The 20,237-nt window shown below is 44.0% G+C and overlaps 2 protein-coding genes across 4 annotated transcripts in view; one reads left to right on the forward strand and one right to left on the reverse strand.

Annotated features, from left to right (window-relative positions):
• The window catches only part of LOC137623146 (uncharacterized), a 419,809-nt gene that overhangs the window by 173,500 nt on the left and 226,072 nt on the right, over positions 1 to 20,237 (forward strand). The gene's annotated exons all lie outside the window — the stretch shown is intronic.
• The window catches only part of Eogt (EGF-domain O-GlcNAc transferase), a 34,299-nt gene continuing 15,661 nt past the window's right edge, over positions 1,600 to 20,237 (reverse strand). For both annotated transcript variants that reach the window (XM_068353818.1, XM_068353817.1), the window contains exons 7-13: positions 18,325 to 18,422; positions 17,283 to 17,379; positions 7,718 to 7,797; positions 5,584 to 5,784; positions 3,937 to 4,070; positions 3,389 to 3,491; positions 1,600 to 2,517 (exon numbers count right to left, since the gene is read on the reverse strand). In XM_068353818.1, coding sequence (XP_068209919.1) covers positions 2,350 to 2,517; positions 3,389 to 3,491; positions 3,937 to 4,070; positions 5,584 to 5,784; positions 7,718 to 7,797; positions 17,283 to 17,379; positions 18,325 to 18,422 — 881 coding nt within the window. In that variant the 3' untranslated portion in view covers positions 1,600 to 2,349. The remainder of the gene's footprint in view (positions 2,518 to 3,388; positions 3,492 to 3,936; positions 4,071 to 5,583; positions 5,785 to 7,717; positions 7,798 to 17,282; positions 17,380 to 18,324; positions 18,423 to 20,237) is intronic.

Raw genomic sequence — 20,237 nt, forward strand, 5'->3', positions numbered from 1 at the left:
CGGTCATTGAACGTTCATGAAGTGGCAAATCACCAGCATCGAAATACTGTACATAACAAATGATCACAGTCATTGAACGTTCATGAAGTGGCAAATCACCAGCATCGAAATACTGTATATGACAAATGATCGCAGTCATTGAACGTTCATGAAGTGGCAAATCACCAGCATCGAAATACTGTATATGACAAATGATCACAGTCATTGAACGTTCATGAAGTGGCAAATCACCAGCATCGAAATACTGTACATAAGAAATGATCACAGTCATTGAACGTTCATGAAGCGGCAAATCTCTGAAGTTTTCATAATGGCCTCCAAAATAATTCTAAACAAATCCAGTAAAATTCTAGATCTGATAAAATGCACACACTCATAACCTTTTCAACTATATTGCTTTAAGGTGACGAACTTTATTGATATTGTTGCAAATATGATGAAACATGCTAACAAGAACACTATTAATAACAATTATTAAAGCACTTAATTTCCTGGATATTATCCCTTTTACCCCCAAGGTAAGGTTAAATTTCAAGCACATTTTGCTATATATATATTTTTTTAAATTGCTCTAACAGCCTTAATTTTTGTCATAGAGAGGTCAGGTTGGTCTCATTCTTTTGGAAAATGCCGGAAGTTTCTCATAAAGTTATCAAAAACATGTAAATAACAGTGTTTTGCAAGAACGTACCGGTACGTCCTTTGGGGGCGAAAGGGTTATATATATTCAGATAGAAATAACAAAGTGATTAACGACATCAGAGAACTTATCTGTCCTACGTAGGCACGTACATTACCTGATACAGTCAAAATACAGTACATAATATATGTCACAGATGAGATACTTTATACAACTAACTATTGGGTTCAGATAGAATCAGCAGAGTATAACAAAATGTAAAGATCTCTTCCGGTCAATAAATAACATCACATTATATTGTAGTAACTTAAACAAGTAAATTTGTGCAAGCATATGGATGTAGTGATATTTCTTTAGTATATTCTAAATAAAATATAACAGTGAAAGTACTACTAAATATTTCTAATTTATTTTTTATGTTCATGATTAGCTACCATAAGTAAAAATTGATATTTTTTATCAATTTCCATTGTCATGAGTTTATGAGAAGTGAGAAGAAGCTACACTTTGAAGTCAGAAAAGAAGAAATTTCACTTTGAAGTCTTAAGAGAAGAAACTTCAATTTGAAGTCAGAAGAGAAGAAACTTCACTTTGAAGTCAGAAAAGAAGAAATTTCACTTTGAAGTCTTAAGAGAAGAAAATTCACTTTGAAGTCTTGAGAGAAGAAACTTCACTTTGAAGTCTTGAGAGAAGAAACTTCACTTTGAAGTCAGAAGAGAAGAAAATTCACTTTGAAGTTTCAAGAGAAGAAACTTCACTTTGAAGTCTTAAGAGAGGAAACATCACTTTGAAGTCTTAAGAGAAGAAACTTCATTTTGAAGTCTTAAGAGAAGAAACTTCACTTTTAAGTCTAAAAAGAAGAAAATTCACTTTGAAGTCTAAATAGAAGAAACTTCACTTTGAAGTCTTAAGAGAAGGATAGAATAAAATTTTCCAATTCCTTCGAGCCTCTAGTGATACCAACCTTGATAAAATCACTGTTAAACTCTTGACCTTTTGCCAGAGAGCAATGATGTCTAGTCTTGTTTCGTAATGCAATAAACATAGAAATAAAGATAAATAGAAACTAAAAGGTGGTGGAAATAAAGTGCTGGAAGGGAGGCTGAGATGGTATGGACACCTGATGAGGAGAGATGAGGACCACGTTGGGAGACATACTATGGAGATGGAGGTTCACGGAAGAAGAAGAAGAGGGAGACCAAGAATGAGATGGAGGGGCTGTGTGAGAGGAGACTTACAGGAGAAGGGGATTGATGAGGCAGAAGCGCATAATAGAAAAAGATGGAAACGGCTCATCTGCAACGGCGACCCCATATAAAAATGGGAACCAGCTGGGAAGAAGAAGAAACTAAATATTTCCATTAGAAAGCTGAATAAATTGTCCACATAACAAATATGGTTACATGAACGGATTGACGTCACAATGCATCATCGGCTCCCCGGAGCTTCAAAGCATATGATTAACGGACAAGGAAATCACAAGATACATTCATTAAAGTTGGCTCATAACTTTGGTGATTGATACGAAAGCAAAACATGATACATCACCGGGGACATATTTTTCCTACTCACCACCTTCACTCGAAGAATAAAATAAATTGTAAAAGAACTTGCGTTGCTATCCACCTAAACTGTAATGCTAATTGTGCAAACAGCACTGAGAGTACTTTCCTATCACAGATAATATAAAAGATCGAGAAATTAAGTCATCATAATTCATTATGTCTCCTTAAAGCTTCAAACCTCTCTTGCAATCTCTTCCAGCTCCTGTGATTCTTCACGTGACTGGCAGCTTTTTTGACCAGTCTCACAAACTCTCCGACGTCAAATTCATAGTTTGTAAACTTTTCGTGGGCCCCTACGTCTGGATGCTTTCCCTGAAAAAGATGAACTGTAAATACCTCTTACATACATACATATACCAAGGCACTTCCTCCAATTTTGGAGAATAACCGACATCAACAAATGAAACAAAACAAAAAAGGGGACCTCTACTCTACGTTCCTCCCAGCCTAACAAGGGACTCAACCGAGTTCAGCTAGTACTGCTAGGGTACCACAGCCCACCCTCCCCTGTTATCCACCACAGATGAAGCTTCATAATGCTGAATCCCCTACTGCTGCTACCTCCGCGGTTATCTAAGGCATCAGAGGTAGCAGCTCTTATAAGAGCTCAATACCTGAATAACAAAAATCAAATCATGACTGTACAGTATGGTCAGTCTCATGAGCACTGCCACTGTCTTTACCTTTGCCATTCATGAGGGACCTTAAAAACTTTGAAACATTTATCTTACATCTTTCATCTCTTCAAAATTTCAAAACTTCAAAGATTGTACCAGTCTGTACATAATACTAGGTATGCAATTCATTCAAACAGTCTTACCTTCTCCATCATAAGGTTCAATACTACACTATACTTTATTAGTTTTATTCCAGCTGTGACCAGCTTATGAAATAATCTTCCTAATCTGCCAGTTGAATCTGTGGAACTACAGAATTTGAAACTTGCTGCAAATGCTTTTATAGTGAACAGGCTGACGTAAGTATCTTGTCATAGTTTAAATACGGCATCTACTTGAGCGTTATTACTGATCTAGAAAAATTTTATATTTAATTTATTCATTACTTCTCATATATAGTTTATTTCCTTTTCTCACTGGGCTACTTTTGCTTTTGGGGCCCTAAGGCTTGTAGCATCCTGCTTTTTCCAACTAGGATTCTAGCTTAGCTAGTAATAATAACTTACCTCATCCTGTGGTTTTAATTTTGTGTCGTCTTCCCACGTGATATATTTGATACCTCTTAGTCGGGCCAAGTCCTTATAGCAATTAGGATCACCGCAATTATACCTAGAAACGTAAAATTTATTAATATAAACATTTATTCCACAAAGTAATTATTTTTATACCAACATTATTCACATATACAGTATATCCCACGCTTTAGGTCTATGAGTGTCCCAGTAAGGCCTCACGCAAAGGTTCGTACAAGAACTTTATAAGGATTTATAGAATAAAAAATTAGAATAAATATTTATACGATACCAAAATGATTAGAGAACATCTTGTCACAAACTAAACATGAAAAACTAAGAGGGTTGTCTCCTTGAATGATGACCAACTGGCAAGATTATACAGCATTCCTCTAATTCAAGAATGGAATCTAAGAATGGTTAGACTGCGATTCATAATGATTGCTAAGGAGCTGACAACGTGAATGCGTTCGTCTCGAAGCAAAGATCCGTCGTGAAAGAGTTCAAACTAGCAAAACTGAAATACCGGTCGCAATACTAACAATTCGAAGATGACAGCCCAGTCCGGCAGAAAGAGTAGATGGGTCAGTCCAGCTCCGTGCATGCCAATGAAAATGTCTGTCCACTGATCTTGGAAGAGCTGCAGACGGAAATCCATCAAGTGCGAGAACTCTGCCTGAAATGGGAAGAAAAAAATTTACTTTCAGTCATCATTCATTAGAGAAAATATAATGAATTGATAAATTTTTCACTATTATAATTACTAAGCTACAACCCTAGTTGGTAAAGCAGGATGCTATAAGCCCAACAGCTCCAACAAGGGAAAGTAGACTAGTGAGGAAAGGCAATACTTAAACTATATGAGAAGTACATACATACATATACCAAAGGCACTTCCCCCAATTTTGGGGGGTAGCCGACATCAACAATGAAACAAAACAAAAAAGGGGACCTCTACTCTCTACGTTCCTCCAGCCTAACCAGGGACTCAGCCGAGTTCAGCTGGTACTGCTAGGGTGCCACAGCCCAACCTCCCACATTATCCACCACAGATGAAGCTTCATACTGCTGAATCCCCTACTGCTGCTACCTCCGCGGTCATCTAAGGCACCGGAAGAAGCAGCAGGGCCTATCGGAACTGCGTCACAATCGCTTGCCATTCATTCCTATTTCTAGCACGCTCTCTTGCCTCTCTCACATCTATCCTCCTATCACCCAGAGCTTTCTTCACACCATCCATCCACCCAAACCTTGGCCTTCCTCTTGTACTTCTCCCATCAACTCTTGCATTCATCACCTTCTTTAGCAGACAGCCATTTTCCATTCTCTAAACATGGCCAAACCACCTCAACACATTCATATCCACTCTAGCCGCTAACTCATTTCTTACACCCGTTTTCACTCTCACCACTTCGTTCCTAACCCTATCTACTCGAGATACACCAGCCATACTCCTTAGACACTTCATCTCAAACACATTCAATTTCTGTCTCTCCATCACTTTCATTCCCCACAACTCCGATCCATACATCACAGTTGGTACAATCACTTTCTCATATAGAACTCTCTTTACATTCATGCCCAACCCTCTATTTTTTACTACTCCCTTAACTGCCCCCAACACTTTGCAACCTTCATTCACTCTCTGACGTACATCTGCTTCCACTCCACCATTTGCTGCAACAACAGACCCCAAGTACTTAAACTGATCCATCTCCTCAAGTAACTCTCCATTCAACATGACATTCAACCTTGCACTACCTTCCCTTCTCGTACATCTCATAACCTTACTCTTACCCACATTAACTCTCAACTTCCTTCTCTCACACACCCTTCCAAATTCTGTCACTAGTCGGTCAAGCTTCTCTTCTGTGTCTGCAACCAGTACAGTATCATCTGCAAACAACAACTGATTTACCTCCCATTCATGAGAAGTAGTGAATAGAATATAAAATATCTTGATATCAGTAACGTTCAAATAGATCTGTCAAATATAAACTAGGAAGAGACTTGTGTCATATTGTTCAACACAAAACCGATTCAACTGGCTGGTTAGGAAGATCGTTCCACTTATGACAATGAAAATTCAACCATTTTACAATGCATGGAATATAAAGTACTGTATACAGTATGGGGAATGAAATTAAAAGAAAAATGGTTCCTCACGAATACCAATACAGTAACATTACCTTACGCACAACAAAGTCATCTTCGTTCTCCAAAGCCTTTATGAGCTCGTCTTGATTCAAAACCCGTCGGTACTGGGTCTCTCTCGAAAGCATGGTGACGTGAATCTTCCCATCGCCGACCTTTCTCGGAGAAATGCCCAGACGATGAAGGACGTGGCGGGAGAAAGCGTGGAACAAACCGCTCTTCTCACAACCCCAGATCTGAAATGCAAAAGTTCTTGGTGGTTTAGCGATAACGAAACGATCGTACATGATGAGTTTTCCCTTGCGGAAAGAACTGCATAAATTATACGCATTTATGTTTAGATGTTAACCCTTTTACCCCTAATGGACGTACTGGTACGTTTCACAAAACTCATCCCTTTACCCCCATGGACGTACCGGTACGTCCTTGCAAAAAACTGCTATTTACCTTTTTTTTGCACATTTTTGATAACTTTATGAGAAATTCAGGCATTTTCCAAAATAATGAGACCAACCTAACCTCTCTATGATGAAAATTAAGGTTGTTAGCGCAATTTAAAAAAAAAATATATTGCAAAATGTGCTTGAAAAAGAAAACGCCTGGGGGGTTAAAGGGTTGGAAAGCTCCAAATAGCGTGGGGGTAAAAGGGTTAAGTATGATAAAAAAAGGGTTTTATGGCATAAATTTATGCTAAAATTCATAATTAAATAGTTCTGTAATATTTATAAAAATGCCAAAAATTTAGATTAGAATTTTACATAATGAAAGGCTTCTAGGACATAAATTTATGCTAAAATTCATAATTAAATAGTTCTGTAATTTTTATAAAAACAACAAAAATTTTTAATAGAAATTTTCATAATGAAAGGCTTCTAGGACATAAATTTATGCTAAAATTCATAATTACAGTAAGTAGTTCTGTAATATTTATAACATGCCAAAAATTATAATAATTAGAATTTTCAATTTCTAGACACCAAACATAGTATATTATACTTTACAAATCCAATGTTAGTGATCAAATTGATTTAACCAACCATAAAGACAGGGAGGAACGTCTTCACTAGATTGTTTGTATGCGTCAGAATATCTCATGAAGAGGTGAATAAAGTTGAAAATTGTCCAAAACTGAACAGATATATCAAGAAGTTTACCTTAACCCTTTTACCCCCAGGCTATTTGGAAATTTCCAACCCTTAACCTCCAGGGGGTTATTTTTTTCCCAGTACATTTTGCAGTATATTTTTTTTTAAATTGCTCTAACAGCCTTAATTTTTGTCATAGAAAGGTCAGGTTGGTCTCATTCTCTTGGAAAATGCCTGAATTTTCTCAAAAAAAAATCAAAAATATGGAAAAATAAATTTTTATAGCATTTTTTTGCGAGGACGTACCGGTACGTCCACGGGGGTAAAGGGATGTGTTTTGTGAAACGTACCAGTACGTCCTTTTGGGGGTAAAAGGGTTAATATGAATAATTTTCAGAAAAAATTACACAGTAAACTAGTTATTGCCATAGAAGCACACACATTTTAGTAATTTTTATGCTAGGTAGTCTTGGTATAATTTTGAAGTTCTCAGGAAAAAGTTAATTTATTCAAAGCAGAATGGCCTTTGAAAAAGTTTGGTCTTCATATAACAAATATAAACTAGAGGGGCACTAAGTAGAGTGCAGACCTCCGCTGTGGGAGCTTATTTCTCACCTTGACCTTAACATGTAATAATTGGCATGCATTTTCATACACTAAAATATGAACCTAGTTCGAAGTCTGTGATACCGATGTCCAAACTAGTAGCTGATTATGTGAATTGGACATTTTGCTTAACCTTGACCTTTGACCTTCCAAAATTTAATAATTTCCAGCTCTTTACATAACAGTTAATCTCTGCAAGTTTCATTACTCTACGATTAAAATTGCCACCAGGAGGCTGTTCACAAACAAACACACACACAAACAGGAGCAAAAACATAACCTCCGTCCAACTTCGTTGGTGGTGGTAAAAAATCTTACGATAGAGTGAATTAAATTTGTGACCTGGAAGCTGTTAAAAAACAAACAAACATACAAACGGGGGCGAAAACATAACCTTCTTCCAACTTCATTGATGGAGGTAAAAAATCTTACGATAGTGTGAATTTCCATATACAACAAACATACAAAAAAATCTTACGATAGGGGTGTTGTAGTAGAGTCCGAAGATCATACGTGGCAGGAGTGGAAATACAACATTGCGGAAGCATACTCGTTCCCCTGAAAGAAGGAAAAACAGAATTGCCAATTAGTTTTAGATGGAATACATTTGCTGTTATCAAATCGGCTATACACAAGGTCCTCAACTTACAAACTTTTGACTTATATACATTCGGAGATAGAAACACAAATCCAACGGAAAATAGGGAAGATAAAGAAATATTGTAATGAAACGATACTATATCATTTAACCCTTTTACCCCCAGGCTATTTGGAAATTTCCAACCCTTAACCCCCAGGGGGTTATTTTTTTTCAAGCACATTTTGCAGTATTTTTTTTTAAATTGCTCTAACAGCCTTAATTTTCGTCATAGAGAGGTCAGTTTGGTCTCAATCTCTTGGAAAATGCCTGAAGTTTCTCAAAAGATTATCAAAAATATGCAAAAATAAATGTAAATAGCAGTTTTTTGCAAGGACGTACCGGTACGTCCATGGGGGTAAAGGGATGAGTTTTGTGAAACGTACCAGTACGTCCTTTGGGGGTAAAAGGGTTAATACAGAAAGCAAAATGACATTTTTAATAATCGGATATCTATTTCATATGAAACCTGACTATTTGTTGACATTCATAGCTGGAAATCTTAGACATGGGATTCAGGTTAACCCTATCGTAAGCCAAAATGTAACAAAAATTTAACTTACAAACACCTTTTAGAAACCAATTAAGTTTCTAAGTTCAGGGCCTTCTGTATTTAAAATACATATCCTATTATCCGATCAGTTATTCTTTTTACGTCTAAACCAAGTCAACCAACTTTCTACTAACAACAGGACAGAGGATTGCCAATTTATCAGCTATGTATAATATAGATAAAGAGAAACTGGATTGATGGAAAGCAATTTATTCAGGAAGCATGTTTATTCTCAGGAGGGTTAATATTAAGCAAGGGAACTATTGTAAGAACTGATATCTTAAAATTAGAGGGGCACTCAGTAGAGCGCAGATCTCCGCCGCGGCAGGTTATTTTCCGACCTTGAGCTTTGACTTCAACATTTATTAAATGGCGTGGATTTTCATACACTCAAATATGACAAATTCGAAGATAATTTGTATTTTTCCTAACCATACAAACCTTAGCTATTTACAAAGGGTTTACTTTTAGCGCAGCTGAAATGACGAGCCAATAGTTTTTAACGAGGGTTAATTACCCCCGCGCTAGTTAGCGGGGGGTGGGGAAGGGTAGCTTGCTACCCCTCCCCCCTCCACACACCGGTGACTTGCTTCACTTCACTTAGAGGTAGGACTTGACTTGGGGGTCAGGGATGGCGGGCACATATGTGTAAATAGCTAAGGTTTGTATGGTTAGGAAAAATACAAATTATCTTCGAATTTGTCATTTGTTCCGTAACCGAAATACAACCCACGCTATTTACAAAGGGTGACTTACCCCTTAGGAAGGGTGGAAAGTCCCCAGCCTTACTGACTTCGGCTTGCCCGGGGGCTCGATCCCTTAGTGAGCAGCACTAGAGAGAGGGAGCCCCTGTACCTCACAGGTTCCTAGCATCGCTAGGAACGAGTGGCCTACATAAGTAGTGTGAGGAGGAGAGTGTGACTCGTCCTATGAAGTTGACCTTGAGACCTTCAGATAGGAATTCTAGGATAGGACGTTCCCCATACCACCTCGTCAGGGTATGGGAGACGCAACAGTATTAAGCTTAATACTAGGAGCACAAAGAAGCATGGGTTACCTGCAGAGGTCGAGGTCAGCTATGCGAGGACCAGGATGCTGCTTCCCCAAGAGAGGGGAGAATGAAGAAAGAAGTAAGGGTCAGACATACTCTTTCATTCACACAGACTAAGACCGGGTAACAACGCCCTCAACCTACTGCTACTTGTCCAAAAAGGAGCCTGAGGTTAGACCAGCTGTTGTGCAGCCACCACAGGGCCGATAGAGAACGTATCGAGGCTCCTGTGGGTCACGTCTTGCAGGTAGTGGGCTGTGAAGGTCGTTTGACGCTTCCAGACCCCCGCTTGAAGTACCTGCGTCACAGAGAAGTTTCTCTTGAAGGCCAGGGATGTAGCAATACCCCTGACATCGTGGGCCCGAGGGCGACGTGACGGAGGAGGGTCAGGATTCAGGGCATGGTGGATAACCCTTCAAATCCAAGCAGAGATGGTGTTCCTTGTGACCCTCCTCTTTGTCCTGCCTGTGCTCACAAACAAAGCTCGCACATGAGGACGGACTGCAGCCGTTCTCTTCAAGTAGTACCTCAGACACCTCACTGGGCATAGTAGCAGCTGGTCTGGGTCGTTTGTTACAGAACGGAGACTCGCGATCCTGAAAGAGTCGAACCGAGGATCCGGCACTCCAGGATTCTGAGTCTTGGCCACAAACTCAGGGACGAACCTGAACGTTACCTCCCCCCATCCCCTTGAATGGGCGATGTCGTACGAGAGACCATGAAGTTCACTAACTCGCTTGGCCGAGGCCAAGGCGAGTAGGAAAGCCGTCTTCCAAGACAGGTGGCGATCGGAGGCCTGGCGTAATGGCTCGAAGGGAGGTCTCTTGAGAGACCTGAGAACTCGAACCACGTTCCAAGGAGGGGGTCTCACTTCCGACTGGGGGCAGGTAAGCTCATAGCTACGTATGAGTAAAGAGAGTTCTAGCGATGAAGAAATATCCATGCCCTTCAATCTGAAGGCCAAGCTTAAGGCTGAGCGATAGCCTTTCACTGCCGTGACAGAAAGGCGCATTTCTTCTCGCAGATACACAAGGAAGTCCGCTATTGCTGGAATAGTGGCATCGAGTGGAGAGATACCCCTTCCACGACACCAACCACAAAAGACTCTCCACTTCGCTTGGTAGACTCCCTCAGAGGACCTTCGCAGGTGCCGAGACATTCTCTCCGCAACCTGTTGCGAAAAGCCTCTCTCCGCGAGGAGACGCTGGATAGTCTCCAGGTGTGAAGCCGAAGCGAGGCTACGGCCCTGTGAGGGACACCGGAGTGGGGTTGTCTGAGAAGCTCGTGTCGTGGAGGAAGCTCCCTTGGGAGTTCCGTCAGGAGTTGCAGAAGGTCCGGAAACCATTCCGCGTGATGCCATAGCGGAGCTACTAGAGTCATGGAACAGTTGACCGATAGTCTGGTCCTGTTGAGCACCCTTCTCATCAGACAGAATGGTGGGAAGGCGTACACGTCGATGTTGTCCCACCGTTGCTGGAAAGCATCTTGCCAGAGTGCCTTGGGGTCCGGGACTGGTGAGCAGTACAGGGGCAGCTTGAAGTTCAAGGCTGTCGCGAACAAGTCCACCGTCGGGGAACCCCACAAAGTCAGGACTTTGTTGGCTATCTGAGGATCCAAAGACCACTCGGTACTCATTATCTGCGAAGCCCTGCTCAGACTGTCGGCGAGCACATTCCTCTTGCCAGGAATGAAGCGAGCTGATAGTGTTATTGAGTGGGTTTCGGTCCACCTCAGAGTCTCTACTGCAAGATGGGATAGCTGTTGCGAAAAAGTGCCTCCCTGCTTGTTGATATAAGCCACTACCGTGGTGTTGTCGCTCATCACCACCACGGAGGGACCCGCCAGGAACCGTTGGAACTGTTGAAGGGCCAGAAAGACGGCCTTCAATTCTAGCAGGTTGATGTGTAGGCACTTTTCTGATTCTGACCAAAGGCCTGAGGCCCTCTGGTTCAGAACGTGCGCCCCCCACCCTTCTTTTGACGCGTCCGAAAACAGAGTCAATTCCGGGGGAAGGACGAGAAGACTCACTCCCTTTCGCAGGTTCTCGTCGGCCAGCCACCACCGCAAGTCCGTCTGTTCCAGAGACCCCATTGGGATCAGAGTGTCCGGGGAATCGGATCCTTGATTCCACCGGGACTTGAGCCGCCATTGAAGGGATCTCATCCTGAGGCGGCTGTTTGGAACCAGACGGGCCAGGGAGGATAGGTGGCCCAAGAGACGCAACCACGATTGGGCGGGGAGTTCTTTTCGCCTGAGGAAAGGTTCCGCCACCCTCCTCAGCCTTGCTATCCGGTCGTCTGATGGAAAGGCTTTGTGGAGATTGGTGTCTATTAGCATGCCTAGATAAACTAGTCGTTGGGACGGCTGCAGAGAGGACTTCTCGAGGTTTACCACGATCCCCAGATCCTGGCAAAGATCTAGAAGCCTGTCTCGGTGTCGAAGAAGGGTCGACTCCGAGTCTGCTAGGATCAGCCAATCGTCTAGGTAACGAAGGAGACGAATGCCGTTCCTGTGCGCCCAAGTCGAAATCAGGGTGAACACTCTGGTGAACACCTGAGGAGCTGTAGAGAGACCGAAACACAGCACCTTGAACTGGTAGATCTTGTTGTCTAGGCAGAATCTCAGGTACTTCCTGGAAGACGGATGGATTGGGATCTGGAAGTACGCATCCTTTAGATCCAGTGTACACATGAAGTCTTGTGGTCTCACCGCAAGTCTGACCGTGTCTGCTGTCTCCATGCTGAACCGGCTTTGTTTGACAAACCTGTTCAGAGCCGAGAGATCGATGACGGGTCTCCAGCCTCCAGTAGCCTTCTTTACAAGAAAGAGTCGACTGAAGAAGCCTGGAGAGCCGTCCACGACCTCCTGGAGAGCACCCTTCTCGAACATGGTCTTGACTTCGGCCTGAAGGGCCAGCCTCTTTGCCGATCCCATGGCATAGGAGCTCAACGACACTGGATTCGCTGTCAGGGGAGGTTGAGATGACGTGAACGGGACGCGATAACCTTGGCCGATCACTGAGATCGTCCAAGCATCGGCCCCGAGATGTTGCCACCTGCGGACGCAACGCTGAAGGCATCCTCCCACAGGTGGACACGCAGGGGGACTGCCACCCCTAGGGCTTGCGGCCACGGCCGCCACCCCTAGAAGTCTTGCCTCCCCTGGAGGACTTACCACCCCTCTTGACCTTGGCTGGAAAGGGCTGGGGCTTAGACACCACTTTCTTAGCTGCCGGTGCCTGTTTTGGAGCCTTACGAGGCTGTTGCTGCTGTTGTGGCGGGGCTGGAGGCTTATAGGGCCGAGTTGTAAGGGCCCTGTGGAGGAGGGAGTCCGTGCTGGATTTCCTCCACCTCTCAGCCGTTCGCTCCAAGTCTTGAGGCTCAAACAGGCTCTCCCCCAGGAGGGAGGCATGTCGGAGCCTACACACATCTACGGCGGGGACCTTCGGATGGAATCTCTCGGACACAGCATCGCGACGCTTCAACACCGAGTTGGCCCACAGGGTGGTAACCTGGTGCGCCAAGAACTCGATGGAGCGGGTGCCCGAGAGCAAGAAGGTCTCTAGGGCCTTCCTATTGGTCTCCTTGGACAAGTCCTCAGATCGCAATAGGATGCCCAGAGATCCTAACCAGAAGTCCAGCCACGAAGTGGCCTGCATGGCACACTTAGCGACCTTCTCGTGGTTAAGGATCTCTGCCGCCGAGAACGACACCTGCTGGGCAGAGAGTTTCTCCAAGGGAACTCCCTTCGCCAGCTCCTCCACAGAGTGATGGAGAGGAAGAGCGAGGTTGTGCTCACCCAGGATCTCGAAATACCTCCTCTGCTGAAGGCGAGGAGGAGGGATGAGTTTGTTCCCGGCAGTGGAACGACTGGAGGAGGCAAGAAGTGCGAGCTGAGCATTGGCCCTAGCTCTGGCACTCTTCAGCCCCCGAGACCAGGGCAGAGCTGCACTGGTCTTAGGGGCCTTCCGAACGTCAAACACTTCATCCAGAATCGTGTCTTTGCCTTCACGGGGGGGATGACTGGATCCGTAAGACTGTTAAGTTGCCTTATCAGGCTTAGGACCTGCCAGAAGGCATGTTCGGACTCTTGCTGTTCTCCTCCCTGCGGGCTGGCAGCTAAGTCTCCTGCCCCAGGAATCTCTTCCTGGGGTGATACGTGGACATTCCCCTGGGTAGTCGTGGGTTCCTGTCGAATCCTTGCAGAGGATTTAGGGATGGTCTTGGAATCCTTGGGTTCCCTCCTAGGAGGGATACAGGATACCAACAACGAGGTTCGAGGGGCCCCTTCCTCACGAGACGATTCTCCTGCCTGAAGCGAAGTCTCCCCCCCTGGTGCCGAGGGGAAGACTACCGGCCCACTGGACTCACATGAGGACGGAAAGGCCTCGTCCACGGGAGAAGGAGAGAGTACTCGTGCAGGAGAGGGGACCCTCGAGACCGACCTCTTGGGAACCAACTTCGCCCTGGGGGAAGTCACCACGAAGTCCACTCCTCTTTTTCTCTTCAGCGTAGGAGAGACAGCCGCTGGTTTGTTACCCTGGCCGGCGAGTGCTGGTTTCATAACCCTCACTAACGCCCGTGCCAGCGGACCAAACCAAGTCTGCTGCTCAAAGGACACAGAGTCCGAAATCCTCGCTAAGGTGAAAGGGATCGGGCGATCCTTTGGAGTGGACACGACGGTACCTGCCTGAAAAGAAGGTGGGGAAGAATGCTGTAATGACCTGTCCTCGTCCTGCAATACCAACCTGTGCTTGGATGGAGGTGATCCCGAGTGCCGTCTAGGAGCACGCGTCCCTGCTGCTACCACCGGCTGTGGAATTCGCCGCGAACTATGGTCGCGCGAGGGTGAATGGTCGCGCAAAGGCGAATGGTTGCGCGGGTGATCGCGCGGGCGCGCAGGCGAGCGGTCGCGCGGGCGCGCAGGCGGGCGATCGCGCAGGCGGGCGATCGCGCAGGCGAGTGGGCGTGAGGGTGGGCAGGTAAATGAACACGTGTCCGAGGCGACGAACGCAAGCGATGGCACGACGGCGAGGGATCGTGCTGCCGCGTAGGTGAAGAAGATCGCTGGCGATAATGACGTGATGGTAAGCGATGGCGAGCAGCATGTGTAGGTGAATGATCGCGCACAAGAGGGCGGTCGTTCAGGGTTGCGCGATGAGGAGCAGCATGCGTAAGCGGGCGATCGTGCAGGGTTGTGCGATGGCGAGCAGCATGCGCAGGTGAATGATCGCGTGAAAGGGTGCGATGGTGATCAGCATCCGCAGGAGGGCGATCGTTCAGGGTTGTGCGATGAGGAGCAGCATGCGTAAGCGGGCGATCGTGCAGGGTTGTGCGATGGCGAGCAGCATGCGCAGGTGAATGATCGCGTGAAAGGGTGCGATGGTGATCAGCATCCGCAGGAAGGCGATCGTTCAGGGTTGTGCGATGAGGAGCAGCATGCGTAAGCGGGCGATCGTGCAGGGTTGTGCGATGGCGAGCAGCATGCGCAGGTGAATGATCGCGAGAAAGGGTGCGATGGTGATCAGCATCCGCAGGAGGGCGATCGTTCAGGGTAGTGCGATGAGGAGCAGCATGCGTAAGCGGGCGATCATGCAGGTTCGTGCGATGGCGGGCAGCATGTGAAGGTGATCGCTGGCGAACTGGTGATCGCTGGCGAGCTGGTGATCGCTGGCGAGCAGAAGGTCGACGCGTGTCCTGTGAGAGGATAGGTTCACGAGCAGGAACGGGAAGATCGCTGGCGCGTTGGCGAACATGTGTTTCTGACACACGCGCAGCACGATGTTGCGTAGCCACAGGACCAGGTGGATGGTGAGCAGGGAGTTCAACAGGAACTAAAGGGTGGTCAGAGACCGCAGGGCGATGGTCCTCAAATGAGCGCTGACGCTCGGAAGAGAGCTGGCGAGGGGGGCGAACCTCAGGAGAGAGCCGACGAGCAGGTGAGCGTCGGCGAGCAGGAGATCGTCGACGAGCAGGAGATCGCTGGCGAGCAGGAGAGCGCTGGCGAGCAGGAGAGCGCTTGTGCGCTGGCCCTGCTCGCGTAAGGGAAGAATCCCTTAGCCCCGAAGGGACCGTTGCCCGTCGGGTGACGAGTTCTCCAGAAGGCGAAGATCCGGCAGGAGATGGTGAGCGGTCTGCAGAGAGGTTCAAGGAGGGCGGAGCAGTCGGTTGAGGCTGACGAGGAGAGTCCCCCCCGGAGGACGAAGACCCAAAAAGGCGCCTCTTAGTCCCCCTGTAAGGGGAAGGGAGGCCCTTGTGGCGTAGAGGGCGGTGAGCCTTACGGCGGAGGCGGCCTCGGGGGAGATCGTCGGGACCATCGGTCCTCCGAAGGGGAGTCTCCTTCAAAACACTTCCCTCAGAAGGAAGCTGGGCAGCAGTCGAGACCGAAGGACTCACTTCCCCCTTCGAAGGATGCACGGAAGGAGGAGGAGAGCCTAGAGCACCATCACCAGCAACAGCACCTGCGTCGGAAGGCCCAGCCACGTCGGAGGCCTCTGTCACCACGACGTCGACAATAGACAGAGGGTCTACCTCCGCTACCACCGGCGACTGTTTAACAGCGGCCCCCAACGAGACAAGGTCAATAAGAGCGACCCTGGAGGGCAAGCCCTTAAGCCCCAGGGACGACCAAATCTGTAACAGATCATCACTGGATAAAGCATTATTATCAATAACCTCCCCCAGAGGAGGAGGGGGAACCGCCTCGCTATGGGAGGCGACGCCCTCTCCCCCCACCGAAGGTAGGGAAACAGAACAAGGGCCTGCGCTCCCACTCGGACGACTCTCCTTAGGAGGCGGACGAGGGGGAGCTTCGGAGGAGGTTTGGGCGGCGGAAGAAGAGTCCCGAGAACCTTCCTCCTTCAAGGCTAACCCCGGAGGAGAACGGTCTCTCTTGGACTTCTTCTTACGCCGACGGCCAAACCTCTCCCACTGGGAGGCAGACCACTCCGTGCACTCACGGCACATGTTATCCTGGTCGCACCGTCGGCCCCGACATTGAGGGCAGAGGGTGTGAGGATCCGTAATCACGTCCAACATGAAAGTCCCACAAGGACGGCCGGCAACTCCAGGGCATGTCCGCATATTAAATAAAAGAAAATAACTGAAGGTCAACTTCCAACCAATCACACAAGCTGAAAAGAAAAAGAAGAAAATTAAAGGCTGTCACGAAGGCGATGAACAGACACGTCTGATCACCGCCGAGCCAAAAGTGAAGTGAAGCAAGTCACCGGTGTGTGGAGGGGGGAGGGGTAGCAAGCTACCCTTCCCCACCCCCCCGCTAACTAGCGCGGGGGTATTTAACCCTCGTTAAAAACTATTGGCTCGTCATTTCAGCTGCGCTAAAAGTAAACCCTTTGTAAATAGCGTGGTTTGTATTTCGGTTACGGAACAAATGAAGTAAGTTTGAAGTCTATGTGACAACGATGTCCAAACTTATGGCTGATTACGTGAATTGGACATTTTGCTTGACTGCGACCTTCCAAAATTTAATCATCTCCAGCTTTTTACATAACAATTAATCCCGGCAAGTTTTAATGCTCCACGATTAAAATTATGGCCAGGAAGCTGTTCACAAACAATCACACACACAAATAACAAACACACAAACAGGGGGTAAAACATGACCTCCTTCCAACTTTGTTGACAGAGGTAATGACATGCAATCTACCATCAGTAATTCTTTTCAATTTCCATATAGTTTGAATTTCAGATTACCTCTGCATACTATACATTCAATATCGCTGTATAATTAACATTACAGTTTTATTAGGGCTTAATGGTCAAATGTTCTGGTCACTTTACCTGCTACAGTGTCCAAGTTCCATAGAAGCCGATTACTAAAGACGTCGAAACCAGGACCAAAGTTGGACCGATAAGGAATGTTTTCCCAGGACATTATCTAGAAAAGGGAAAAGGAAAAACACTAATAAAAAAAAGATCCAAAATGAAAAAGAAATATACATACATGCAACTCATAAATACATATGCGTGAGCGTATGATAAAATTTGTGCGTGTCTGTGCATGCTTTATACATTTCTAAATCAAATTTCATAGAAAGCCCTTAATAACATCCACAAGGGTTAGAAGTAGTTGTTTTCGTGATTTTCAGAGTAAAAAAAGCTATCAATTTGCAGCTTTTTCATGTAAGTACAACAGAAACAGACCCTGTGATATTTTAAAGCATTAAAACCAAACATTTATTATAGTATCTGAAACATTGAATGTCTCTTATCATAACAATAAATATAGGCAATCATTCATATGGGATAACATAGCAGAAGAAAAGACTGCTGAGTAAAACTACACAAAAGAATTGTTAAGAAGTAACATACTCAAAACCTCACACCTATCCTGTCAGCATGACTAAATGATCAGCACTTCCATTAAAATTATCTAGTAACTAGAGGGGAACTCAGTACAGCGCAGACCTCCGCCACGGCAGCTTATTTCTTGACCTTTGACCTTAATTGGCGTGGATTTTTATACACTCAAATATGAACCAAGTTTAAAGTCTCTGTGACAACGATGTCCAAACTTATGGCTGATTTTGTGAATTGCACATTTTGCCAGACTGTGACCTTGACCTTCACAATTTAATGATTTCCAGCTTTTTACATAACAGTTAATCCCTGCAATTTTCATTACTCTACGATTAAAATTGTGGCCAGGAAACTGTTCACAAGCAAACGCACACATACAAATTACAAACACACAAACAGGGAGGAAAACATAACCTAATAAGCTACTACAAAAGGTAATATACAACTGATGCTTTACCCAGATACATTATTTTAAAAACTTGAATATTGAAGTACCAAAGAACTAGAAAGTAACTTCACCAACCTGGCATTCCTGGGAGAAGGCGTATTCGTCCGAGCTATTGACGTGCTGGGCAGCATAGAGATTGAAGAAGTCGCAGAAGTGATGGTACATGTTACTGTCTGCAAAATGGAATAATTGCGGTGACATGCAAAAATAAATGACTTTCATGCAAGTAATGGTTTAATAAAAAGGAATTTTGTACTGGGTAAGATTTAATTTCAATGATAAATACAGAGCTCTCTGAAATGGGAAAAATACAGTACTTGTCTTTTAAAAGCTTTAAAGGTGGCTAAGTAATGGTTTACTGAAAGGAATTTTGTAATGGGCAGGATATAATTTCAATAATAGAGAACTCTCTGAAATGGAAAAAATACAGTACTTGTCTTTAAAAAGCTTTAAAGGTCGCTAAGTAATGGTTTACTGAAAGGAATTTTTTAATAGGTAGGATTTAATTTCAATGATAGAGAGCTCTCTAAATGGAAAAAATACAGTACTTGTCTTTTAAAAGATTTAAAGGTCGCTAAGTAATGGTTCACTGAAAGGAATTTTGTAATGGGTAGGATTTAATTTCAATGATAGAGAGCTCTCTAAAATGGGAAAAATACAGTACTTGTCTTTTAAAAGCTTTAAAGGTCGCTAAGTAATGGTTTACTGAAAGGAATTTTGTAATGGGTAGGATTTAATTTCAATGATAGAGACTTTCTAAAATAGAAAAAATACAGTACTTGTCTTTTAAAAGCTTTAAAGGTCGCTAAGTAATGGTTTACTGAAAGGAATTTTGTAATGGGTAGGATATAATTTCAATGATAGAGACTTTCTAAAATAGAAAAAATACAGTACTTGTCTTTTAAAAGCTTTAAAGGTCGCTAAGTAATGGTTTACTGAAAGGAATTTTTTAATAGGTAGGATTTAATTTCAATGATAGAGAGCTCTCTAAATGGAAAAAATACAGTACTTGTCTTTTAAAAGATTTAAAGGTCGCTAAGTAATGGTTCACTGAAAGGAATTTTGTAATGGGTAGGATTTAATTTCAATGATAGAGAGCTCTCTAAAATGGGAAAAATACAGTACTTGTCTTTTAAAAGCTTTAAAGGTCGCTAAGTAATGGTTTACTGAAAGGAATTTTGTAATGGGTAGGATATAATTTCAATGATAGAGAGCTCTCTAAATGGGAAAAATACAGTACTTGTCTTTTAAAAGCTTTAAAGGTCGCTAAGTAATGGTTCACTGAAAGGAATTTTGTAATGGGTAGGATTTAATTTCAATGATAGAGAGCTCTCTAAATGGGAAAAATACAGTACTTGTCTTTTAAAAGCTTTAAAGGTCGCTAAGTAATGGTTTACTGAAAGGAATTTTGTAATGGGTAGGATATAATTTCAATGATAGAGAGCTCTCTAAATGGGAAAAATACAGTACTTGTCTTTTAAAAGCTTTAAAGGTCGCTAAGTAATGGTTTACTGAAAGGAATTTTGTAATGGGTAGGATATAATTTCAATGATAGAGAGCTCTCTAAATGGGAAAAATACAGTACTTGTCTTTTAAAAGCTTTAAAGGTCGCTAAGTAATGGTTTACTGAAAGGAATTTTGTAATGGGTAGGATATAATTTCAATGATAGAGAGCTTTCTAAAATAGAAAAAATACAGTACTTGTCTTTTAAAAGCTTTAAAGGTCGCTAAGTAATGGTTTACTGAAAGGAATTTTGTAATGTGTAGGATATAATTTCAATGATAGAGACTTTCTAAAATAGAAAAAATACAGTACTTGTCTTTTAAAAGCTTTAAAGGTCGCTAAGTAATGGTTTACTGAAAGGAATTTTGTAATGGGTAGGATATAATTTCAATGATAGAGAGCTCTCTAAAATGGGAAAAATACAGTACTTGTCTTTTAAAAGCTTTAAAGGTCGCTAAGTAATGGTTTACTGAAAGGAATTTTG

This window comes from Palaemon carinicauda, chromosome 30 (assembly GCF_036898095.1).
Source record: "Palaemon carinicauda isolate YSFRI2023 chromosome 30, ASM3689809v2, whole genome shotgun sequence".
NCBI lineage: Eukaryota > Metazoa > Arthropoda > Malacostraca > Decapoda > Palaemonidae > Palaemon > Palaemon carinicauda.